This window comes from Halictus rubicundus, unplaced genomic scaffold (assembly GCF_050948215.1).
Source record: "Halictus rubicundus isolate RS-2024b unplaced genomic scaffold, iyHalRubi1_principal scaffold0714, whole genome shotgun sequence".
In the NCBI taxonomy this organism is placed as follows: Eukaryota; Metazoa; Arthropoda; class Insecta; order Hymenoptera; family Halictidae; genus Halictus; species Halictus rubicundus.
In genome coordinates this window covers 1-25541 of record NW_027489255.1, presented here as the reverse complement: position 1 = coordinate 25541, position 25541 = coordinate 1, and the positions used below count along the sequence as shown (strand labels likewise).

The 25541-nt window shown below is 47.0% G+C and overlaps 3 protein-coding genes across 3 annotated transcripts; 1 reads left to right on the top strand and 2 right to left on the bottom strand.

The window, feature by feature from the left end:
• The first annotated feature begins 287 nt into the window (after window positions 1-287).
• LOC143364584 (protein yellow-like) lies at window positions 288-21074 on the top strand. The gene is made up of 5 exons (XM_076804858.1): window positions 288-686; window positions 15873-16153; window positions 18524-18653; window positions 19012-19174; window positions 20717-21074. Exons 2-5 carry the CDS (start codon window positions 15886-15888, stop codon window positions 21065-21067), a joined length of 912 nt encoding a protein of 303 aa, XP_076660973.1. The 5' UTR covers window positions 288-686; window positions 15873-15885; the 3' UTR covers window positions 21068-21074.
• On the bottom strand, window positions 8784-14220 carry LOC143364585 (uncharacterized). Its single transcript, XM_076804859.1, has 4 exons — window positions 14097-14220; window positions 13810-13944; window positions 12291-12454; window positions 8784-12170 (listed from the first exon to the last, which is right to left on the bottom strand). Exons 1-4 carry the CDS (start codon window positions 14218-14220, stop codon window positions 8784-8786), a joined length of 3810 nt encoding a protein of 1269 aa, XP_076660974.1.
• Window positions 21075-21143: 69 nt separating the features above from the next.
• LOC143364583 (uncharacterized) lies at window positions 21144-22817 on the bottom strand (the record flags this gene model as incomplete). The annotated part of the gene is made up of 4 exons (XM_076804857.1): window positions 21144-21374; window positions 21421-21527; window positions 21598-22324; window positions 22626-22817. Coding segments are annotated over 4 exons (1257 nt in total), but the record flags the coding sequence as incomplete, so codon positions are not given.
• Between the last annotated feature and the right edge of the window lie 2724 nt (window positions 22818-25541).

Sequence of the window (25541 nt, the reverse complement as noted above, 5' to 3'; positions counted from 1 at the left end):
AGTTGGACACCCGTGGAGGACCGTCGGAACACATCAATACGTACATCTGTACGCCACCACCATTAAAATCCCCACATTGGTGACCCCGACGTGATCGTCGTTAGAAGGATGTATTTGCCGGAGGATGGACGCCTGCACGCGCAGAGGTGCAGCTTGGCCGCCATTTTTGGCAATCGTGTGCGGCGCCGTTTGGACTCCAAGGAATCTGCTGGGAGCCGCCGACACCGGTGCCTTGCCATGTCGCAGCCTTCCTCGGGTGACCTGGGTGTTCCTGTAGCATCTGGTGGAGTAGCTGCGACGGCGGCGTGGGACTCGCGGCTCCAGGAGGATCTCCTCAATGTGGTGTGCCGCGGTGCGCTGTGTTTAAGAGGTGTTGGTGTGTGTGCTCGTGCCGAGCGCGTGCGTGAGCTGTAACTTAGCGATCGACATTTCTGCGTCGGCGTTATTTTGTTCTTACGCATTTTTACGAACTATATGTACTGTTGCATTTAGTGCGTTATTAGTTGCCGTTCGCGACCCAGAAAGCGAAATTCACTTCGAGCCCTTGAAGAAGACCAGGCCACAGCAAGTCGCCCGTGGATTCTCCGCCGGAGCAGAGCACGCCATTGTGGACCAGTTCTGCATTGGGGAAGACGCCTTCAACGAAGCCGCCGATTTCATGGCCGAGGTACTCGGAACCACCACCGGTGAGTCATCTGCCTCCAGTAAACCTGTTCCCGATCTTCCTTACCGACTGGTGTCGCGCCTTCCGAAATTACATTTACCGACGTTCGACGGATGTATGTCCCAATTCCGATTGCATGATTCCGAATGCATGACCACGAAAGCGGTCCATTTAGAACTGGTCTCAGACTACAGCTCGCAGGCGTTTATAAGCGCCTTCCATCGTTTCATCGCGCGTCGAGGTTTGCTCCAAAGCATGTATTCCGACAACGGAACCCCATTCCAGGGCGCGGATCGCGAGTTAACCAAAGCATATAGCAATGCGATCGATAAAAAGGTGCATCGGCGCACATCTCCTCTAACGTTCGAGGAGATGGCCACGTTGCTCTGTAGGATCGAGGCTTGTTTAAACTCGCGACCCTTGGTTGCCGTCTCCGAGGCCCTCGACGATTACGCCGTGCTAACACCCGGACATTTCTTAACCCTTTCGCTACGGCAGTCCGCTCCGCCGGGGTGACGCCACTGAACGGGGCACCGCGCCGAAAAGTGTGCACGATGAACGTCGGTAGTCTTTTCGGTGTTTACAAGTTGCCGGATATAGACGGCACCCGTACACACAGGTCGTCGCGTGGATGCCGGCTATAGACGGCACCCGTAGCGAAAGGGTTAATCGGTGCACCTATCCCGAGCCACCCCGAACCGAGCGTACTCGAGCTGCGAGAGAACAGACTTTCTCGTTGGCAACTTGTACAGCGCCTGTCCGAAGGTTTTTGGAAGTCGTGGTTGCGCGATTACTTGCATACCCTACAACAAAGACCAAAATGGCGTGTCGCGCAGCGGTTGGCCAAGCGCGGCCAAATAGTATTGCTGCGCAATCCAAACGCGCCTCCAGCACACTGGGCCCTCGGACGTATAAGCGAATGTCCCCGGGCAAGGACGGACTTACCCGAGTCGTAACATGTAGTATTGATCACTCCCCGTGAGGGGAGTTCCGTACCTCGGGGATTCGCCCCATACCGGAAAAGTCAGCCGTTCATGTTTGGCTCTCTACCCCTAACTCCATCAGTTGCAAAGGAAACAGTCCGTAGGTGTTGTGGACTGGGCATTGGAAAAACCCCTCGTTCACCACTTAAGGATCATTACAACGGTAGACCGTCCCATACGGGAAGTAACTCGCTTAGCAGCTACCGAATCGGCTTGCGCCGACCCAGGAGCGTTACCAGCGGGGGCCACGAGGAGGCGGAGTTACCAGCTTAGCGCTCGGTCTCTAGCAGGTTTCGTCAACGGTGTGGTAGCCGTTCTCATGACTATTTCACCCTACGATCCCGAATACCCAGTTGTTGAGGTATTACCTGCGAAGGATCGTCAGGGTTATTTTGCCTTTATTTCTCTAAGTGCCGAAGTCTATGCGACTAAGGCATAATTCCATTGCGTGTTTAAACGCCGCACAACTCTTGTCTCGCAGCCCATGGTTGGCTGGTCTGCCTGCTCTCTTGCAGTTTATGCAAGTAGGCTTCTCTTCTTTCGACGGGCATTTATCATAAGTATGCCCGTCTTTACCGCAGTGCCCGCACGTGTCGGTTTTCGCTCTGCAATGCTTTGCAACGTGCCCAAATGACTGGCATTTGAAGCACCTAGTTGCAGCGATATAATCTTTAAGGGGGCCGGCAGGCATTTGGCCTTGACTGTCACGCTATGTTATGCTATGCCTTTTTTTCTAGACATTTTACGTCTTAAATAAGTATGTAATCAATTAATAATGCATACCACCGTGTTTGTACATGTCTTTGCTATGTCTGTATAGAGCCCTTTTTTCGATACGAACACAAAAGCCCGTAGGCTTGGAACCCTATGTAGACCCGGTTCCTGTCCAGCAGGATTTTCCGGGTCTTTACTGATACCTCCGCCACCCAGTTGGTGGCTCCACAGTCCTTTTTGCCGGTTTTAAACAGGAGTTTAAACTCGTCTTCTAATTTTGCCTCTGAGTCAAGTTCCAGATTCTGGTTCTTGATTGCCTTTAGGATATCCGCCTCGAATGTCTCCGAGGGGATTCCAAATATAATGGTTTTTGGTCTCCTCTTGGGGAGGGGACCAATGTCTATTTTCTTAAGTAGTTTCTCATTGCTGAGGACTTGCTCAAGGTCCTCAGCTGTCTCGGTCTCTATGAGAATGCCGGAGTTCCCGAGTTTCCTCAGGTTCCGGATTCGTATCTTTTCTTCTGTCGGATTTATGCAATCCGACAGTATCGTTTTGATCTCCTCGCTATTCTTTATTTTGCTACCCTTTGCTGGGTAGATGGCTGCAGCTGGCTTGGACTTTGTTACAGGGGTCCGTTTGGCCACTTGCTTTGTCACTTTATTTGCCTTTATAATGTCCGAGTACAAGAGCGGCTTGGAGGACGGGGCCTCTTCACCACGACTCCTCTCGGACGAAAGCTTGTCTATTTTTGCAGAGAGCTCATCAAGTCTCTCTGTTATTTTCCCTATGATCTGTTCTTGCATGGAGCTCTGCTCCTTTTGTTTGTCTAGTTTTTCCCTTAAAGCCGTGTTGTCTCTGTGGAGTTCAAGCCTGAACTCCCTGGCTTCCGTTTCTGCTTCCTCATGTTCCCCGAGTAGGGAGTTTAGGAGCTCTTCTGCTCTGCTCTGTTCGGGCTTAGCAAGTTCTCTGAGGAACCTCCTGAGAAGTTCCTCTGCGTTTAATGGCAGTTCGTCAAATCGTTCTCGTATGACGTCTTGCTGACTCGGCCTTTGACGAGTGTGCGTGGATACACACAAAGGTCCGAGCCAGTGTCGACGAGGTATTCGGTCTTCGTCACTTTGTCCGTGACGAAGAGGCGGCAGGTGGATGTTCCGTCACTGGCTGCCGCGGTCAGTGTCGGAGGGACTCGTTTCCCGCATACGAACACGGCTGGCGGCATTTGGTGGACTCCTTCCCAAACCTCTGGTGGTACCAGCAGACGTTCTCCGTCTTACGCGATGACCTGGACGAAGACCGACTCCGTCTGGGCGTCCTGCTTCCCTTGTGACTGCAAGGTCGGGATGTTTCGGCGATTCGAAGCTCCAGTTTCTCCAGTCGGTCGATCAGGAGCTCTGCCAGGCGGTCGGACTGCGTTGGGGCCGACGTGCTGGCTACCTGGGCTGGCTGCACCTCCGCGTGGATCTGGTCGGCTATCTCGGCTAGCTTGCTTAATGGCAGGTCTGACTGAGCCGAGACGATGGCTCTGGTCACGTTGGGTAGTCTACCTGACCACAGGGTCCGCAGGAATGTATTGTATAATTTCATTATACTGTTATTGCCTTCTTATTTTCCATATTGTTCACCTGAAGGAACAGGATTATGTAAGGCGGGTGCCTTGGAATAAATGTTCAAAATCAGGCGTACGTGACTGAGTCGTTTATTTACAAATAGAATGATGTCGCGAGAGCGTCCGAGGTGGTTCAACTAAACTCACGATTCACTTGACTCGCGATTGAACTCGGTCTGCGGTTTTTACAGCGACCGGACTGCGACCCGACTCTAAGTGACTCGGCGGAGAATCGGCTGTGACTTCTTCGTGACTTCCCTCTCGCGTCGGTAGTCTCTGCCTTATATTCTCAAAAATGCTTGTCGGCTGATTGGTGGAAGTCCTTGCGGGGAACTTCCACCAATCCGTGCATTTTACATAACACGCCCACGTTCCACGCCTCTCGTGCGTGAGAAGGGTGAGCGTGTCGTTCTGTTAAAAATCTAATTTTGGTGATGCAGCGGGGTGTCTTCCGGGCCCGTGCTAAGTGCGGTACGTGACTGCTGGCTTACGTCAATGGGCCCAGCTTTCCCGGGTGATAGAAACCAGGCACGCGTCGCTGGGACACTCTAGGCTGGAGACCCTTAGACTACCCAAAATTTATGGCGTCCACTTGCGCTATTGAGTTCGTCGCTAGGAACTACAAGGACACATCTGTCCGCTAAGTGGCCAAAAACGTTAAAGACGTTTTCTCACAAATAGCGTCTTATGTTGTGCAAACCATAAATCTTTCTTGGCGCTGGTGCGCTGAAGATTTCTCTTCCGGCGCCCAGCTAGCCGCTACAATTGTAATCATTATTTTATAATCGATAGTTTATAGGTGTAATTAATTAATTTGGACTTTCGGTCCACGCGGCGCGTACGTCCGTCGTATGACTCGGGGATTCGCGCGTCGCGGTTAACGGCCCTCACCCACGCTGCTCGGTTACGACGCTATCGTTGGCGCTGAACGTTGACCTTGGTCGACGTCGGTCTCGGTCGTATTAACTATTTTCAAGACCGCTTTACCGTCGTTTAATGGCAGTTCGTCAAATCGTTCTAGCTCAATCTTGACCTCTTTGATCAATTTCTTATGTGACTCGTTGCACGAGTCACTTGAGCGTTTGTTCTTTCTTTTCCTGCTTTTGGGAAAATCCCATTTGAATTCTTCTGGACCTAGGTCCGGGTATGAATCGTCTGTGTAATTGTCCGATTCGTCATCCCAGACAGTAGCTATGTCCCCGCCTGTCTGGGTCGTTTCTTTTTCCACCTTCGCCTTTCCTTCTACTTCCTTTTTCTTTGTTCCTCCTGCCTTCTTCGATCTTAATTTGGCTTTTTTGAGTTTATTCATATTTGTTCCCACGAATTGGGACGAAGGACGGTCGCTCCCCGGGTTACGCCCTTTCCGGGGAGAAGGCTTTTACTATCAGGATTTCGCCTGGTGTCCTGAAGTTAGTCGCTAATGGCCGGTGGACCCACCGACCGCCCGTGTCAGACACGGGACCTCTTTCACCGCGATCTTCAGCTTAGAGGTTAAGGGTTTGTTCAAGGGGTTCGCCTCCCCGTTGGGCCGACCGGTTAAGGTAAGCCCCCCGTTTCTCCCGTTCTGCAACATTTCACCGGATGTATCCGGCGGGTCGTCGCGGCAGAGGGGAGTCTTCCGGGTGAGAGCCGCGGTTATCGCAAGCGATAACTCACGCAGGAGCTCTCTTACCAGAGCCCCGTTAGTCACTCGAAGGTGTCTACAGGTCCTACCACGTGAAGGAGGGGTTGATGCGTCAGGGTTATACCATGATATAAGTCCCTGACGCTTATAAGACCCGAGGGATACACACAGCCGTTTTCAATGATGTGTGGTATCACGTATAATTAATTATTTATTTAAGGAACAGAAAAGAAATAGACTTAAGTGTACAATAGTTGCGCGCTTAGTTACTAACCGTTAATCTAAACTACACGATGACAACTATACAACTTCAACCCTCAACTTCTTACAACTTACTCTACAACTTTCGGACAACGACCACGACTCTCAGACAACGACTACGACTGACTCCTCCCTCATCTAGCAAGACTCGGTTCATCCCCACGCTCGCCCCTGCCGGAGTTTTCACCATGCCCAAATATGGGCATGAACATCGTCAATGGGCCGAAGGCCCATCGTCGCTCGCAATCCAACGCTGGTCAATGTCGCTTTCCCTTTTTATGGCCTTTTTCCGGCCTTCGCTGCATGCCTGTCCTAAAGTGTCCCTAAAGTCTACCTAAAGTCTATATCTTAAAACTATGTAGCGGGTGCCCGCATATTCCCGATACCACATTATGTCTATCATATTATGTTACGTCCCGCGGGTCGCGAACGTGATTTTAAAAGGGTCGCGGATCCCAACGCGGAATAAAGACGTAAGCTGTACTGACTTTCGGTCCACGCGGCGCGCACGTCCGTCGTATGACTCGGGGATTCGCGCGTCGCGGTTAACGGCCCTCACCTACGCTGCTCGGTTACGACGCTATCGTTGGCGCTGAACGTTGACCTTGGTCGACGTCGGTCTCGGTCGTATTAACTATTTTCAAGACCGCTTTACCGTCGGAGATCCGTGTAATGCAATGAGGAACTGATACTCCGGGTGATAACTCCTGCCGCGCGATGTAGCCGCACTCGAGCCCGGTAGCTGTCATTGCTACATTACGCCGACGTGCGTGCTTTTAATGAAATTCGACCCGTTGAGACAAAGGGGAGTCGGTTCCCGCACCAGGTCATGGCGTTGTCCGCGTACGAGATGACCGCTTCTTCGCGTAGAAAAACAGATCCGACCAATCCGTCGGTCGGAATGGGGAAAGTATCGGGAACGACTTGGAAATCGATAATTTTATTGAGGCAAGTTAGGCGTGCTACGCCGAGAGAAGTGGTAGTTACTTCGCCGATACCTTCTATAATAACGCGTCTCGCCGTGTCGACTAAAATGCTCGGATCTAAGAATGATAATTTAATAATGTTCGTGCAGGCCCCTGTATCTACGAGAAGGTCTGCCGTACATTTTAATTCTGGAATATCGAGTTTAATAATTAATACATCATCGCCCGAGCGGACTGTTACTCTTGCGATTCTTCGGACTGGTTCGTCTCCGGCTGTGACGAGTTGCGCGGATTGCCTGGCCCGATTGACTTGCCTCCCGTCGGCGATTCGGGGCGGACGGGAGGGTCGAGCCGTTTCCCGATTGTTCGCGGATTCGGTTATTATATTCACGCTTGCGGCACTCGTGAATGTCATGTCCCGGGGTTTTGCAATAGTTACATAATTTCGCAGGTGGCCGCTACTTAATACGCAGGTGGCCACTACGTAATATATTGATCACTTGCGTAGGTGTTTGTTTTGTCATAGAGAACGCTTCAAGCTGTTCAATTTTTAATTTAAAAAGTCATGAATTATAATTTAATACATCAATTGACATAACGCTTCACAAATTACATATTTCTTGTATAAGTTTAAAAACATTATAGGGGCTGCACGAACCTCCTTCGCTCGGGGTCCGTGTGGGGGGATCGTGACGCAACCGGGTATCGCGGTGGGGCTCGCTAGCACCCGATGACGTACTGCCAAGCGTCTTGGCGCGCTCGCGGATGGAAATGATGGCAATGTCTACGGATGACGATAGTAATAACTTATAAATAACTTATCTTCTTCTTTAATCTATGATGCGTCGCGGTTGACGTCATCAACAACACGTCGGTCGTCCGACGTGACAATTATCGATCCGGCTTAAGCTCTATTATGAATAGTCTGCGACGACTTCTCAGAGTGAGCCGAGTCTTGTTTAATCGTATTTTGTACGTATTTAATCGGGTTGTGTATTGATAGACGTTGCAGGCGGAACTCGTTATTCACCTGACGCTGATTCGTATAAAGTGTGCACACTGTAGTCCGCACACTTCCATATTATTCACCATTGTAATCATTATTTTATAATCGATAGTTTATAGGTGTAATTAATTAATTTGGAACTTATTGCGATATTTATAAAATAATGATTATTCAACAAAATATATTCTGTAATAGTTATTGTAGAAAATTCTACTTCGAAGCGATCGTGCACGCTCCGTGGTTTCGCTTTTTCTCGGAATGAAGAACACTCTTTCGGTGGCGTGGTGTTTATTGACTGGTTGCTATGCAATTGTACAGAGATTGTTTTATGTTAATTCGCAATGTGTTCGTCTAAAGTAACTAACTTCCGCACGGACCTCCCCACTTCATGACCAGGTCTTGGTTCACCTGTTTATGACGTAGCGTCGATGACGTCGAGCCATCGGCTACGTGCATACACTCGAAGGAACGCATGTCTCCTCGGGTCATAGACTACGCTACGCTGTGATGACGCCTCAGAGTGAGCCGAATCTTGGTTAATCGTATTTTGTCTGTATTTGATCGGGTTGTGTATTGATAGGCGTTACAGGCGGAACTCGTTCTTCACCTGACGCCGATTCGTATACAGTGTGCACACTGTAGGTGGAACGTGATCTTCACCTTATTGTTTATATAAATGTTTGTATAAGCTAGGTGGAACATGATCTTCACCATATGCTTGTTCGCATGAATATATGTTGTAGGCGGGACGCGGTCTTCGCCTGGTTTGGCTGTTAGGCCCGTTCGAATCGTTTTAGAATTTGTTGTGGTCTCACTCTGAGGTGTCGCGACGCGACATACTCCCCCCGTTGAGAGGGTACGATCAACTGTTGCGCTTTTAATCGTGACTCAGAAGTGTACAATGTCTATATGGAGTCGGTGGTATATGTACTGAGTAAGTCGGTAATTTGCTAACGATTGAGCTCGATATTTGTGTTTTACGAAACGCCCGTGGAGAGTTCATTCGGAAGGTAACGGACACATGATTTGTGTGGTCCGTTTGAATTCCCCGTTTGCTGTTTTCACCGTAGCTGCTCGCGCTACTCCGTCCTCACCCGGATGTAGGGCCGTGATCCTGCCTAATGCCCATTGCGAACAGGGTTGATTTCTGTCCTTGAGCAGCACGACGGTACCGACCTCGATGTTTGGGCCGTCCTTAGCCCATTTTTGCCGTTTTTGCAGTTCATTCAAGTACTCTTTGTTCCAGCGTGTCCAGAAGTCTTGGCGGACCTTCGTAATGTGTTGCCAGGTGGATAGGCGATGTGCTGGAACTTGTAACAAGTTACCCTCGGGAAGGGTGGTTAATGCTTTCCCAATTAAAAAATGCGCTGGCGTAAGTGCGGTCAAATCGTTCGGGTCGGAGGATAATGGTGTTATGGGTCGGGAATTCAGGATGCCCTCAATCTCTATGCAGAGCGTATTGAGCTCTTCGAAGGTAAAAAGTGAATCGCCGACAACCCGCCGAAGGTGATGTTTAAACAATTTCACCATCGATTCCCACAAACCGCCGAAATGGGGGGCCGCTGGTGGATTAAAATGCCACGTGATCCGACGGTCACTGGCAAATCTTTGAACGCGTTCTCGGTGCGTATCCGATTGGAGCAATGCGTATAATTCCCTTAGTTGACTACTCGCGCCCACAAAATTTGTGCCGTTATCTGAGAATATATGAGCAGGTAACCCCCGTCGCGCCGCGAACCGTCGCAAAGCTGCGAGGAACCCCTCGGTTGACAGGTCGCTAACGATTTCTAAATGTATCGCCTTCACGGCCATACACACAAACACGCACACGTACGTTTTAATTCGCGTTCTGTTTCGATGCTTGCGTTCCTTTATGAAAAAGGGTCCGCAGAAATCCACGCCGGTGTTTTCGAAGGGTGTCGCCTCGCGTATTCGAACCGCCGGTAGATTGCCCATTCTATATTCGGTGCTAGTTGCGTTGAAACGGAAACACCGTGTGCACGAACGTATTATCTGACGTACTTGGTTGCGTCCGTCAAGTAACCAAAATCTTTGCCGGAGTATGTGTAAAGTGGTTTGTATGCCCGTGTGATGGTGTTTCTCGCGCGTTTCCCGGATGATTAGGTCGGTTAGCCGATGCCGACTCGGTAGCAAGATCGGATGTTTTTGATCGTAGGGCAGATCTGATTTTTGCAGGCGCCCACCAACCCGCAGTACAGCGTCTTCGTCCAGGAACGGATTGAGGCTCGCGATTCGGCATTTCGATGTCGTATTTTTGGCTTGTAGACACTTAATTTCGTTTCCGAATTGCGATGTCTGCACATTTCGGATAATTCGAGTCTCGGCCAATTGAATTTCTTGGGCGCTCAGCGAACCGCCGCGTGGACCACGTGGCCGGAACCGTAAACAATATGCGATTACCCTTTGTAATGTGGTATATGACGAGCAACGCGTGAATAAATCGATCGTGTTCGTGTTCGCGACGAAACAAGTGACCGCCTTGAGATCGGGAATCTCGATGTTTTGCAGCACTTCGTCGGGCCATTCGTCCGCGTTTTTAATCAGCCACGACGGACCGACGACCCATGCACGATTCTGTAGAAACGCGTGTGGTAATTGGCCTCGGGATAATGCGTCTGCCGGATTGTACTCTGAGCGGACGTGTCGCCAGGTATGATCACCGGTAATTGATTGAATTTCCGCGACTCGCGTGGCCGCATACATTTTTAGTCGATGCGGTGCCGTTCGAATCCAATGTAGAACCACGGTCGAGTCGGACCAAAATACCACCTTATCAGGTGAGATATCAAGCGCGTCGCTCGCCTCGCGGTATAGCCGGGTCAACAATAACGCGCCGCATAATTCTAATCGTGGAATGGTCACCGTCTTGAGCGGCGCGACTCGCGATTTAGCGCACAATAAATGACACTGGACAATCCCGTCCTTCCCGGTCGACCGCACGTATAAACATGCACCATATCCAATGGTGCTCGCGTCGCAAAATCCGTGTATTTCGATATTTCGAGGTTGATCCGTTAAAACTCTTCGGTGAAATGCGACTGCTCGGAGTAGCTCTAATTGCTGCGTGAACTGCGTCCATTCCGAGTGAATAGACTGCGGAACAGATTCGTCCCACGCGATTCCTGACCGCCATACGTCCTGCATAATCTTTTTTGCGTGTAACACGACCGGACCCAACAAACCCAAAGGATCGAAGATCCTCGCTATTTCGGAGAGGATAGATCGCTTCGTCGCCTTGCTTCCGACGGCGTCCGTACAGGTAGTGTAACATATCTCGTCCGTGTTCGTTTTCCACGAAATGCCTAACGTTTTCAGTGATCGGTCAATATTCACTATGAAGTTTGCGCGCAGTTCATTATCCGTGAGATCATCCAAAATGTCCCGGTTGTTCGATGCCCATTGTCGGATCGAAAAACCGCCGCGACTCAGGGCGCCCGTCACCTCTCTCCGTATCGCGCGAGCTTCGTCGATGGTATCAGCGCCGGATAGAAGATCGTCAACGTATAGGTGTGATTTTAGTATCTTAGCGGCTCTCGCATACGACTCTCGTTCGTCGTCGGCTAGTTGATGCACGGTTCGGATCGCGAGGAACGGTGACGATGAAACGCCGAATGTGAGCGTATTTAATTGGTACGTTTCAATTTTTTCGTTCCGGCGCCATAATATTTTTTGGTACGGCCGATCGTCTTCGTGCAAGAGTACCTGACGATACATCTTTTCGATATCTGCCGTTAGCACATATTTGTACGTGCGGAAACGAATTAGATGCGCGAATAACTTCGGTTGTATAGTGGGTCCGACCAGAAGAATGTCATTTAGTGACGCGCCGGACGTTGTTTTCGCAGACGCATCGAATACCACGCGAACTTTGGTGGTGCTACTAGCTTCTTTCACTACCGCGTGATGGGGCATATAGAATCCCTCGTCACCGGGAGCCTCCATCAAAGACATATGGCCTAAAGCTAAGTACTCGTCGAGAACGCGCTGATACTCGTCTCGCAATACGTTGTTCGAGTTTAATTTGCGTTCAAGGGATAGCAGTCGCTTGACCGCGCCGTTTCGCGAATTGCCGAGCCGTTCGCGGGTTCCGCGAAATGGTAAACGTACCGTGTACCGACCGGACGGATCGCGACTAACGTTCCTTTGAAAATGCATTTCGCACGCGACTTCTTCCTCCGACCGCAGTCCTTCCGTTTCGACTTCTTCTATCTGCCAAAACTTGTCGAGTTGCGTTTCCAGCGTCGACAAGTGGCACGCGGCTCTTGTTGCTTGTTGTTGCGCAACGCCACCAGTCACGACCCAACCCAATCGCGTTTTCTGTAAGTACAAATCTTGTCCTTCGCGCGAGAGGTTAATTTGACCAACCTGGAATAGCGAAACTGTCGCTCCAGCACCGATCAACAAATCTACTGGACGCGGCAGATGGAATTCAGCGTCCGCTAGGCGGATGTTACGCGGAATTGTCATTGAGTCGCGTGGAAATACCTCCGATGGAACCAGATCAGTGATATTCGGGATACTGAGACACGTCAATTCTTTTTCAAACCCGTCGAAGGTCGATCGTACTTGTAATTTAACCGGGCCCTTCGACACTGTGTGCGTGCCGTTTAACGTACCGATGGGAAACGATTGCGCGGTTACCCGTATACCTAATCGCCGTATGAGCGCCTCAGTGACAAAATTGGCCGTTGCGCAGGTATCTAATATGGCTCGGGCTCTTACCGATCGGTTTTTACTAATGATTTCCACTATGGCGCTCATTATCAACTGCGGTGACGCCGTAGGAAGTACGGTCGCGAGACTAATCGTCAGCTCCCTGCTCGGTAAGGGTAGTCATGCTGACTTTCCGGCGTCCGCATTGTCAATCGCGGGTTTTGAGGTATCGGTTCTGCTCGAGCTCGCAAATTCGAAGTTGTGTAATAATGTATTGTGCCGTCTTTGACAGATTGTACAACTCGAATACCGGCATGGAGCGTCGCGATGGGAACGTAGGCAGTTGAAGCAAACTTTCGCGGTTTTTACGAGCTCGATGCGCTTCGGGACGGTTAAGCGCTTAAATGCGGCGCACGTGAAGAGGGGATGACAGCTAATCTTACACGCGACGCACTTGCGTTCTTGGGTGACGAATGCGCGATTCAGCGGACGTATGCGTCGCCGTTTGTGAGCGCGGTCGTCTCTCTCGCGCTCGCGGTCTCGATCGCTAGATCGCATCTTGTCTGTGCGCGATACACAAACCGCGGTTTTGTACAAAAATTCGAGCATTTCATCCAAGCTCGGATATTCCTGTCGGCTTAAGCCTGCCTGCCACTTCTCGTACGTGATTTTAGGTAGTTTGCTCTCGAGTAAGTGAACGACGGTTTGTGTGCAAACCGGTGTTCCCAGCGCGTGTAGCGACGCAAAGTGCTGTTGAGCGTCGTCGGCTAACCGCGTCAGGCCGATCGTGGATTCCTTATCGAGTGTCGGCATGTCGAATAGCATGGACATATGCCGCGATACCAGAAGGCGTTTGTTTTCGTACGCTCTTTCCAGAAGATCCCATGCCTTCGCGTAATTGATCCCGTCGACGTCAAAGAGCCGAATTTTGTTTGCCGCTTCCTGTACTAACGCGGACCGGAGGTATTGTAATTTCGCCACGTCGTCTAGTTCACTGCGTGAACCGATCATGCTGTTAAATGCGTTTTTAAACGACAACCAACTTTCATAACGACCGTCGAAAGTCGGCAATGAGGCATCGGGTAATTTAACGGGGCGACTTTTCGCACCGTCTGTGCTTCTGCCGTCGTTTGCAGAGTCGGTATCTGCGCGCGAGATGTCTGGGCGATTTAAAATGTTCTCGGCCCGGCCCGCGAGATCATAGAAACGGGTCGTAATCTCCGCGAAGATGTTGTCACGTAATAATAACTCGATTGTTAATAAAAATAAGCAGATGCTAGACTGTTGTCCAGCATTGACTCTCTTTATTCAGTATTACATAAATAAACCGACAGTATTTCGATCCGCGTACTTTTGTGGTTCCTTAGCGACTGATAATCCGTATCCGTTCTCTTGTATTTATAAGATGTTGTTATCAATCGGGCAAATTCCGGGCAACGGTCGATCCTTTGTGGCTCAAAGATTAGGGGTGATGTCATCCGTTCTCCTGTGTTTGTCCTATGTTGTTATCAACTGGACGTAGTCCAGTCAACAGTCGATCCTTTGTGTTCAAAAATTAGGGGTGACGTCATCTGCGATAATTTACAGAAATTTGGGCGTTACACTCCCCCCAACTTAGATTGAAGTTAGTCCTCTAACCTGGATAGTTCCGGAGGATGGACTTGTGGAATTTGACTGTTCTTGGCTGGAACAGGATCTCTGGTTCCGGCGATGGTTGTGATTGCCGTTGGTTATTCACCAATGTGGCTAAATCTGTGTACATGTTTAACAACGGTGCGGTAGCGCCCGGTGCTGGCGTTTCTACATTATTTTCTATATGAGTCGTCTTCGACTTACAACTGAGAATATGAATACAGAGTTTCGATGGAAGAAAGGATTTGATACAGTTAAAAATACCCGTTTTGTCTAGTCCCCAAATGACTAGGGCGGTTAATGCTGCGTAGCCGGCAATCTGCAGTGTGGACAGTCCCCACGACTTTACAGATTCGATTCGATGTTCGAATTGGAGTCTGTTAATTTCTTGCTCGATATCATCTAATGTACTGTGGTAACAGTTTAAGTTGTTTAATACTTTTGGTGTCTTGTCTAACTTTTGCAAGATTGATATGTAATCGCTACTATTCGGCGTTCGAATTTCTTTGTGCCTGGTTTCGTATGATACGCTAAAACGCGTTTGTCCTATTCGCATATAATTGTTATTATATAATAATTCGCAAGATGTGTTGGATTTTAATAAACTAGGTTGTCGTAAATACACAATACTGTGTTGCGTTCCGCATATGGTGTTAATTTCTATGGGTTTCTCTGGAATAGCTATATACTGATTCTGTTCTTTTAATGGCATAAAAGTAATATCGTCTATTTTCAAAATTACAATTTGGCATGAAAGGATTTGATTATTGAAATTAATGAGCTCTGTGGTACAATCGTGTCGTGTGTTTCTGTTGTGGATTGGTTGAGTCTGTTTACACATGGTTATACCGGTTTTTGTTTTGCAATGTGTATTCAAATATTCTTGCTCCACGTTAATATAATTTAACCCTGAAATCAAATAAATTTGGTGTTCCACGAGTGGGATCATAAATACATTGTTCTTCTTCGTTGGGATGGGGTAGATGCGGTCTATATCCCATTGCAACGTAGGTAGAATTGGTACTGAGATTTTGAAAAATAATTTGTTGTCCGTAATAAACAACTTTAATTCTGCAAGATCAAGTATGGTCTGGAAGTTCTCGTGAGTTGGTTTTAATGCCAAGTGTGTAGTTTCGTTTTCGAGTGTGCGTTTGTATGCGTCTAGAAATTCTTTTGGTTCTAAAATTTGTGGGCTAATGATTCCCTGTTTCGCTAGTGTGATGGTGGTAAGTAGTTCGTCGTATGAAAAGTGTAAATCCGCGATTGCTCCTTCTGTTCTAATGATCCAGTTACTCATGAGTGCGTCACGTTCGGCTTTAAGTGAATTTGCTCGTGCATCTAAAGTGAGTTGGTTTATGCGTTGTAAACTGTCGGAATCTAACATTTTACGGATGAGAGCGGTTTGATTACTGACTATCGTTTTCAATTTATTGTTCGCGTTGAAAAGTTTGTCTATGTTCGCGTTGACAGTGGTTAAGTCGTCTTCGTCTAACGTTCCGAATAATGATTTTGACAATTTGACCCTTTTTTATTACACATGCGATGTACCTATTGAAATAAATAAAGCAGCAATTTATTCAAGATTGCGTACGGTTTTTGTCCCACTATTGGCATATTCTCAAATTACGTAAAGTAAAACGATATAGTCCTAGAAAACAAGAATTTGCATGAAAGTGCACGCTGTAGTTATTAAAAATTCTTTTTTCTTACTTAGCATACAATTGTTAAAATATCGCAGAATCATTGCTTGCCGGCATTTTGAAAATTGTTCGAATTTTCTAGGTACCAAACCATAATGAAAATATATTGGAGATTACTTTGCGTGAGTTTGTTATGTTTGGGAGCCGGCAGAGTGGAAGGACTGCAAAGATGGGGTTCTCAGTTTGGAAAAGCTCCTCTCCTGGAGAGATTCTTCTGGAAGACGTTGGACTTCGCTTATCCGGACGAAGCGAGCAGACAAATGGCGATGATGAGGGGAGATTTTGTACCAGAAAACGCGCTACCCGTTGGCATCGAAATATGGCGAAATAAACTGTTTGTCACGGTGCCAAGATGGCGGAACGGTAAGCTCCAATTGAATATATCCCTTTATTTGCAACTACTCATGTATATACTAACTAATACGAATATCTAAATATTTTATTCGTTCGAATAATATTTAAAATATTATCATGTAGGACAGCTAAATTTTGTTCAAATTGTACACCTTCGAATGTAGTATTTGATCATATAACAAAACTTTGTAGAATGTACTTGAACAATAACAATTTGAATTGTTTTTTTAATGTTTCTTAGTAATTGTTAATCCATTTTTATACAGCCACGTGGAATACATAGGTATATCCAGTCGTTTTTAAACAATTCTTTTATCGCATTATACGGGAAACTGCTGTTAAGCATAACTACATCCATTTCCGTTTGAATTGCAATGGAATTAACTAACTTTTATCACCTTTTAACTCCGGAGAGAAAACCAGATAAAAATCTCGAGCAGAAAACCGGAAACTGACGCGAACACACTGTGTAAAATGTAGAGGATCAGTGTGGTCGGTGCAAGCCTCGAATCTAGTCTGGCTGGCTTCCGGTTTGCGACACAAAGTGCCGAAATCCGCGCGAGAGCGATTACAATACAGGACTTCTATTTCTCTTTACCTCCGCCTTCGCATCGACTTAAATCTAGAAGGGAACTCGCGAATGAATGAGTCTTATTCACTTTTATATTCTCGTATTTCCGATTTTTTTTCTTCTCGGTACTCTAAGTTCATCATAAGCGATGGCGCGCGCCAAGTCATTGTGCATGGAGAAAATCTTGAAATCTTAACTCAAACTCAAAATTAGTTCGCAAATTTTGATTAATTCTCCATTGGAAACTCCCATTTCAAAACTGAAAATATTCGATCAAAATCGCGAATAGGATTAGCGGAAGAATAATTTAACCCTTTGCACTCGGCGCTATTTTCATTTTATTCATACGAAACCGATCCGATTTCCACATATAGTATTTAAATGTTTAGTGATCTACTAAATACAAATTTTGTAATGTAACAAATATTTTGTAATATTTTTTGTAATTTCCTTGAAATAATGCCATAACAATTTCTAGTGGTGCTTCAGAGTCACCACTCGAGTGCTAAGGGTTAAGAGTATTCTCAAGAAATTGTCGATAATCGTACCGTGATAATTTGGTTAAAAAAAAAAATTAGAAATTGATATTCATCTCGAATCAGAGATTCACTTACGCAGTGCAGTTTCAATGTAAATTATTTTTACGTGTCAAACAAATGTCCCCCCTCTCTCTCGAACGAACGAACGAACGAACGATTTCCACCTCGCTTCCGTTGGTTCTTTTTCACGTTTTTCTCCTTGTTCCGGTTCCGATCTTCCCAGCAGTCCCTCTGAAAGTTCTCGAAACGCGTCGAAGCCCGCGGAGGTCGGCATTGTTTTTACAAGGTTTTATTTGTCCGCGGCTTTGTTCGGCCGACTCTTTCTTCCGACGTCAGCTTCTCCCCAGGCAGAGGATATGAAATATTAAGAGAGAAAAGAAGAAAGAGGTTCCTGTCACACCGTCCGAGCAGAATGAATTCGGAACGTTCAATGACTTCCTTCCTGAGCCCGGGAAGCGAATTGTTTTAGAATTCGGCACGCAATCAAAGCAAAAAAAAAAAACAACAACTCGATCCGAGCTTGTCTGACCTCCGAATGCCATTATCCTGGTCTCCAAAGACCTTTCTGCTCACTGCGGAACATGTTAAACACCATGGTCCATCGATTCCATCATTAAAGATTTGCTCATTCTTAAGCCCACCCTAACATTTTCTGTTCGCTGAAAAATCGGATCTGCACGTTGATCGCACGCGACTAACGTGTTGACCAATTTTTCCCATCCTTATCTCCAGTGTTGACCTTTCTTTAGGTCATTTGTGTCTGTGACTAAATATTTTTTATAGATCTAAATATATTGTAGAATTCGGCACGCACTCAAAGCAAAAGCTAACTCGGAATGACCTCCGAATTATCCTGATCTCCAAAGACCTTTCTGCTCTCTGCGGAACATGTTAAACCATGGTCCATCGAGCTCATTCTTTCTGAGCCCACCCTAACGTTTTCTGTGCGCTGAAAAATCGAAGCGATCTACACGTTGATCGCATGAGACTAACGCGTCGATTAAACTTTTCTCATCGTTATCTCCAATTTTTGATCTTGCAACCTTCCCGTTGACCTTTCCGGAGACTATCTGAATATGTGCCTTTCAAAACTTTGCTTCTATTGTCGGGCATACATGTTTCCGATAAAATCGAGTTGCGTGTGCCAGAGTTTCGATAACGTTCCGAACGCGATCACGCTATTCTAGGATTGGTTGGCGTGCAAATATTCGTTCATAATTTAGGACGTTCGGAATGCAGTTCAGTGACGTGTGGTACTAACTATTGTAGGTATTCCGGCGACTTTGAATTATATATCGCTTGACACAAATCGGGGAGGATCGCCTAGGCTCACGCCTTATCCAAACTGGGCGCAAAACAAAGCTGGAGCGTGCGGCACTGGCATGACCACTGCTTACAGGTCAGTGTGATGCAAAACTGTATAATAAACTATAATGAACAATGAACCGTTGAAGTACAAAAATCACTAATAAGCAATGAAACTTAATGTACATTCATATTGTACATGAACATTTAACACATTCGCACCGGATGACACATGCGTTTTTAAAATCCTCGTACTTCCGTCTGAAAATGAACAGATAAAACGTAAATGATTCGATTTATTTTGAGATATGATGGACGTTTTAACAGTTAGACATATGAACCGGTTAAAGAATTGAAACATATACATATAGTCTATCTTTTTCGAACCCAATGTTACCACCTTTCTTCGTTCGTTGTTACTGCAAAATATCACGTCAGTTTTATCATTATAGAATACACGCAGACGCGTGCGACAGATTGTGGGTCCTAGATACTGGTACTATAGGCATCGGGAACACAACGGTGCAAGCCTGCCCTTATACCCTGAATGTTTTCGATTTGACAACGGACAAAATCTTAAGGCAATACAGACTGAGACCCGAAGACATCAACATGGTATCTCTTTCTTGAACGTTATTAATAATCATAGTTTTATCTCACTACGAAGAAAAATAATAATACTCGAGATGACTAAATCGATAATTTTATATACAGGGTGGCCCACATAACTCTGAACAGCTCAATATCTCGAAAACTATGCCATCGATTTTAAAGTTCTTAGTCTTAAATTGCATGGAACTGAAGGGCCTTTCTGACTACATAAACGTGAAGTGGCCTCCCTTCCCTTTTAACGGGGGAGGGGAGGTACCTTTATAATTTTAAATGGAACCCCCTATAAAACGTTACATATTTAGATTCTACAGGAAAAAACAAGTCAATTTTGTCTGAAACATTTTTTTGTCAGATACTTCCACGATGAGATATAACAGTTTGAAGTTTCGAGTTGTAGGTGCTCGAGTCCTTTACTTATTCGTGAAGAAATAAAATGTACTTTAAATTAAATGTTCAAAATGTCCACCACGGGCTTGTAAACATTTATTTACTCGAAACATCAAAGTTGTTCTAACATTTTTTAACATTTCAGGAGTCACTGAAGCGCAAGCGTCACGTATTCTTTGTTTCATATCCTCTTTTCTCGTCGGTGGTTCAAACATAACTTTGTCCTTTACATATCCCCATAAGAAAAAATCTAATGGTGTTAGATCGGGGGATCGAGGAGGCCATTGACGAGGTCCCCCACGACCTATACATTTGTTCCCAAATTTTTCGTTCAAAAATTGCCTGGTGATGATTGCAAAATGTGGAGGAGCGCCGTCTTGTTGGAACCACATTTCTCTTCTAACGTGCAGTGGCACATCTTCCAAAAGCGCAGGCAAATGATTTTTTAAGAAATCACAATAACTTGCAGATGTTACAGTTTCTTGAAAAAAATAAGGTCCAATCACAAAATCTCCTATTAGGCCACACGAAACATTTAAAGACCATCGATGTTGAAAGGGAACACATCGCATCCAATTTGGGTTTTCCACGGCCCAATAATGCAGATTATGTCTATTTACATGCCCTGAATTCATAAAAGTGGCTTCATCGGAAAAAAGTATTTTGCACAAAAAGTCATTTTCCACAACACCCTGCAGCCACTCACAAAATCTTACGCGGTGATCGTAATCTGCTATCGAAAGCTCTTGTGATAAAACCATGTGATATGGATGATACTTTTGCCGTTTCAAAATTCGTTGACTTGATGAACGACTAATACGACATACGCTAAATGGTAAAGTGAACTTTTCTTTCTGTGGAAAAGTGACCTTTTTCATCTAGCGATCTGCGAAATTTAGTTTATAAGATTGTAAAATCGTCGTTGTAAGAAAGGGAGTCAGAAGGAAGCGTATTGAATTCCTTCTGGTCCTCGTGGTGAGACCTGGGCAATCGGTATTATTCTCTATTTGTAAGAACTTCTAGTAATCTTACGAGAATAATATCGAGCTAATAGCTGCACAATTATAATTTCCTATAACAATTTAAATTAAAATTTAAGACTTACTAGTTATAAAAACTAGTGTATGTAGAACTGCGTGTGAATTTACTTTGGGTTAGATTGGGATGGGCCAAGATGGGCCTTCAATGCTTCTCGGTGGCAACGGCATGGCTCTTCGTCCTGGAACATCTTCAGTTCCGCAGTGGTCGATCCAAGCTCGTGGTTCGAGTTGGCCCACTTGTCCAGCGGAAACCCTGCCGACTCCAGGATGTCGGTCAGCTGTCGACGGACTTCCCTCGCCTGCTGGACATTGTCTGCGCCGGACAAGATGTCGTCGACATAGGATTTGCGACGGAGAGCCCTTGCGCCAAGGGGGAATCGGCCTTCCTCATCCGACGCCAGTTGCTGCAACACCCTATGAGCGAGATACGGAGCAGGAGCGGTTCCATACGTTACGGTGGTCAACCTGAAATCAGATACCGCTTGTGCAGAGTCGTCTCTCCAGAGAATGCGCAGCCAATCTTGGTCGTCAGGATGGACTGAGATCTATCTGAACATCTTGACGATGTCCGTCGAGAATGCCACCCTGAAGAGGCGCCATGGTGTGATGATCGCCCAGAGGTCGCTCTGCAGCTTCGGTCCAGGCAACAACTCGTCGTTGAGGGACCGGCCTGCGATCGACGCAGCTGAGGCGTTGAAGACCACGCGGATCTTCTTCTTCCCATCAATCTCCTTCCATACTGCATGGTGCGGGATGTAGGAACCAGGATCTCGTTCCTGGAGAGGGGCATCTGCGAGGTCCATGTGCCCCAGGCGGCTGTACTCCCGCATGAAGGCCACGTAGTGGTTCCTGAGCTGCTAATCCCGTGCTCGTCTGGTCTCGGCGCTGAGGAGCATCCTGAATTCCCGTCGGTGGTCGCTCCTCCTCCCCTAAAAGGTAAACGATCAACATACCGACCGGTATGATCCCGAAACGTCGTGTCCTTGAACAGCTGTTCACATTTCAGGTCCTCCGGTGACAGCGGCTGAGACGACGGTACTTCCTCGATCTCCCAGAACCGTCGAAGATCGGGTAACGGCTCCTGGCAGCTCACGTGGTGGACACGGGTCTTCCTTACGGACGAGGTCTCCTCTCCAACGGGACCGATCAGCGTCCATCCAAACGGTGTTCGCACTGCGACTGATGTTCCGGCCGGTCCGACCTTTCGCTCCCGGAACAAAAGTCCGCAAACGTCGGCACCGAGAAGCACATCCACGTGCGCCGGGTTGGCAAATTCCGGATCGGCCAATGGCAGTCCTTGGATGTGGGACCAGTACTGCAGCACCACCTGCTTTGAGGGCGTGGGGGCGACCAAGGATTTGGTCACCAATGTCTCCAGATCCATCTGGAACCCAGGATCAATCGGGGAACGGAGGCTTACCTGGACTTCGGACCGAGCAGTCCCCACGGCGGTACCCTGGTAGCCCGTCAACGATACCCGCACCGCCCTTTTCCGCAGCCGTAGCGTTTGAGCGGCCCACTCGCTGAGGAAGGACGTCTCAGAGCCAGAATCAAGGAGGGCTCGTACCAGGAGAGTCTGGCCGTCTGGAGCCTCGAGCTGGACCTTTGCAGTGGCTAGAGGGATCCCCTGGTGAGTCTTCACAGCGTGGATGGCGGCTATCTCGACCGACTCCGAAGGTGTTCGATCCTCGACGACGTAGGCGTCGTGGATCGTCGTGTGGTGCTGCTGTCCGCAGACCCAGCACCGATTGGTAGAGGGGCATTGAGATAGTCGGTGTCCAGTCGCGAGGCACGAAAGACAGAGCCCTTTGGACACGACCAAGTCACGACGTTTCTCAGCCGATAACCCTTTATAACGCTTGCAGGATCCCATGGCGTGGTTTCCCGAGCAGAGTGAGCACGTGCGACCGCCCTTCCCCTTCGACTTCGTTTCCTCCACCTTGACGGCCAGCAGGTGACGGCTGACTGAGGCAGACCCACCACGACTGGAGAAACTGTCCGATTTCGAGGGTTGAGGCGACTCTAACCTTCGCATGGACGTGAGAGCGGTTCTCCAGGAAGTCTTCCAGCGCCTGAAATTCCGGTACGGCGGTAGGATCGACGAGGGTGGCCTCCCACGCTAACCGAGTCGTCTCGTCCAGCTTCTCCGTTGGCAGGAAAACGAACCATTCGTCCCACTCCTCAACGGGCTTTCCAAGTGCCTCGAATGACTGCTGTATCTGTCGAAAGTCGTCGACGAGACTGTGCAGCTTCTCCGGTCAGGCACGACTTGAGGTAATTGAGCTTCGACACCTTCGACAAACGGGCCTTGTTATGGACAGCCGCTTTAAACTGGTCCCGAAAGCTTTCCCACTGGAGGAGGTCGCCAGAAAAGGTCGGCAGGAGAAGTCTCGGCAGCTTCGTGTCTGACTCCGTATCCGGAACTGCACCTGTTGTGTTCGCGCGCGGTCGGCGAGGACAAAGAAGTCCGTTAGCGCGTTCAAATGTACGGGACCGTTGGAGGTCTAGTTGCACCTGCAATTTGCCCAAAATCTAGGGTATTCGAAGCACGGTCGACTAACGGGTGACGGATCCCTTAGCTTCTCGACGCTGCGCTTTCGCATCTGCGGATTCTGAACACGTTATCGCAACGGCACGCACGAGGGTCGAGATCCCTTGTTTCCGCGCGTATATTCGACGAACGTGAACGAATTCGATCCGGCTCGAAGGACCAATGTTTTAGATATACGGGCATTTACAAAATGAAACGTTACCGATACTCTAAGGTAGATGTAAAAAGCGGGGTACCGACGAAACGATTACGTAAATCTACACATAGGTGAGAACTCCGAAATCGAATGTCGTTTGTGCGTGTCAATAGACGAACTGAACGATCAGCTGGGCGCGTCGATCCACCGCATCCGCTCCCCACGCCGCGACGGCGAGGCCCGAGCTGCTCGATCCACCCTGGAGCTCGCGGGGAGCGGTGGAACGGTGCGGGGCCGACGGCGCGCCGGGCTGATCGACAGATCGAAGTCATATTTATTACTAGTTAAAATACATACAGAGTTAACACTTGAAGTGATATTTACAATAAAGATTTATAATAAAGTAAAATCTCGAACAAACATAAAAACATAAATTGACAATAATGCTCGATTCTCCATCTGCTTACATTGTAGGGTGTTGGTCGGTCAACGATAATTTACTGTAATAGCGACCTTACAATCATCTTATACTTTTTGTCAAAATTTCACTTTCTATTTAAATTAGTTTGTTATTGAAACTCATTAGTAGTTTTAAATAGTACTTGAAATACTTTAAGTGATATTGAAATGTGGGAATATTACAATTTGGAATATACAGGGGGAGAGATGGAAAAAGATAGGAAGTGCAAGGTACAACATGTGGTACGGGAGGGTGAAGGGAGAAGGGTTACCAGGGTACCTGAAGAAGGGGTGGGGAGAGAACATGTGGCAAAGGGTGGCCAGGTACAGGTTGGGAAACGAGATGAGAGGTGGAAAGTATTGGTTGGAGGAGGAGAAGAAAGTATGTAGGGTATGTGGGTGGGAGGAGGAAACGTGGGAGCACGTGTGGGAAGTGTGTATGGGAGGGGCTGAGGGGTGAGGTTGGCAGGGGATGGTGGGGGAAGTATTAGGGGATGAAGGAGAAGGAGAGGAATGGATGAGGAAGGTGGATGATTGGAGGAAGAGCATGAATGGAAGAGGTATAGGAGAGGAAGTATAAGGAGAGAATGCATAGGAATGGAGCGAAAGAGAGAGCAGCCGGAAGAGGAGGTCCAGGAGGCGGGAGAAGGATGGGTGAGGTGTAGGGATGGGGGAGATCAGAGAAGCATGTGGGTGTGAGAGAGGGAAAAATAAGAACGCGGCGGATATTAGTGTAAGATCGCTCTCTCTCTCTCTCTCTCTCTCTCTCTCTCTCTCTCTTTCTCTGTGTGGCGTGTTTTTAAGATAAGTTTAGTTAAGTTAGGGTAAGTTAGGATAAGTCTAAGGTTAAGATTAGGGTAAGAGCGAGCGAAAGCGGGAGATGTAACTAAAATTGTAACCCCGAGGGGAATCAATAAATGATATACATACAATTTGGAATATTTCGTCGTTAAATAGCCTAGCCGGACGAGGTAGTAAAAAATGCCCCATTCGATTTTTGGTCAACTTTTTCCAATTAATTGCATGCAAAAATTTTGAAAAAACCTGACGAATTGCGGTTATTGATATTCATATTTGAGAATTTCTACATACGTTGTAACGCGCGCGCCAGTCTCTGACGGCTCTGTCCTCGTTATAGCATTCCTACACGGCTCCGAAAATTATTCGAAGTCGAATAAACCGCCGAATAAAGACACAGATGAAAATGAACACTTTATTCAACGCTAAAGATGAATCGCTCAACCCAATAAAAAATTATCTTTATTCGTCGAATAAATTCATTACGCGTGGAATAGAGATAACATAATTATTTTTATTTGACGCGTAACAAATCATTTTTTTATCTTTTATTCGCAGTTTGAAATGTCTATTTCAATAAAAATTTGCCCATCTTTGCTTCTACAATTATATTATTTTATATTATATTAATTCATCCACGTGATTCTCTCTCAAACTCTATACTATTCGGAATAGTATGTTAAATAAACGCTACTCTGGTTTTCAACATATTTCTGTTCCCACAGATCGATTCTTCGAACAATTATCTATAAAAAAAGTGTAAGGAAATAATGCTTGTTCATGAAATATTTTTAAATTACAAATTAAGGTATCTCATATGAAATTTGAAGTAGAAATTGATTTTCCTAAAATTATGCTTTAATCGTTTCTTACGTAAAATATTTTTACGAATTTTTTGTCCTTGATATTAGTTTTACTTTCAATATTTTAAATCTTAAAAAGCAACACTAAAAAAAATATCTGTTTAATTCGAATACGGTCGTCGGAGAATGTAACATT

Bases quoted from the DNA above. Each gene is read 5' to 3' on its own strand.
- LOC143364585 (XM_076804859.1), bottom strand. From the start codon at position 14,220: ATGTACACAGATTTAGCCACATTGGTGAATAACCAACGGCAATCACAA. The intron at 12,455-13,809 runs GTACGCGGATCG...TACGGCGATTAG, and splicing joins GTCGCTAAGGAACCACAAAA to GTATACGGGTAACCGCGCAA. The intron at 12,171-12,290 runs GTATTTCCACGC...TCGCTATTCCAG, and splicing joins CTGATCTGGTTCCATCGGAG to GTTGGTCAAATTAACCTCTC.
- LOC143364584 (XM_076804858.1), top strand. From the start codon at position 15,886: ATGAAAATATATTGGAGATTACTTTGCGTGAGTTTGTTATGTTTGGGA. The intron at 16,154-18,523 runs GTAAGCTCCAAT...TAACTATTGTAG, and splicing joins GGTGCCAAGATGGCGGAACG to GTATTCCGGCGACTTTGAAT. The intron at 18,654-19,011 runs GTCAGTGTGATG...TTATCATTATAG, and splicing joins GGCATGACCACTGCTTACAG to AATACACGCAGACGCGTGCG.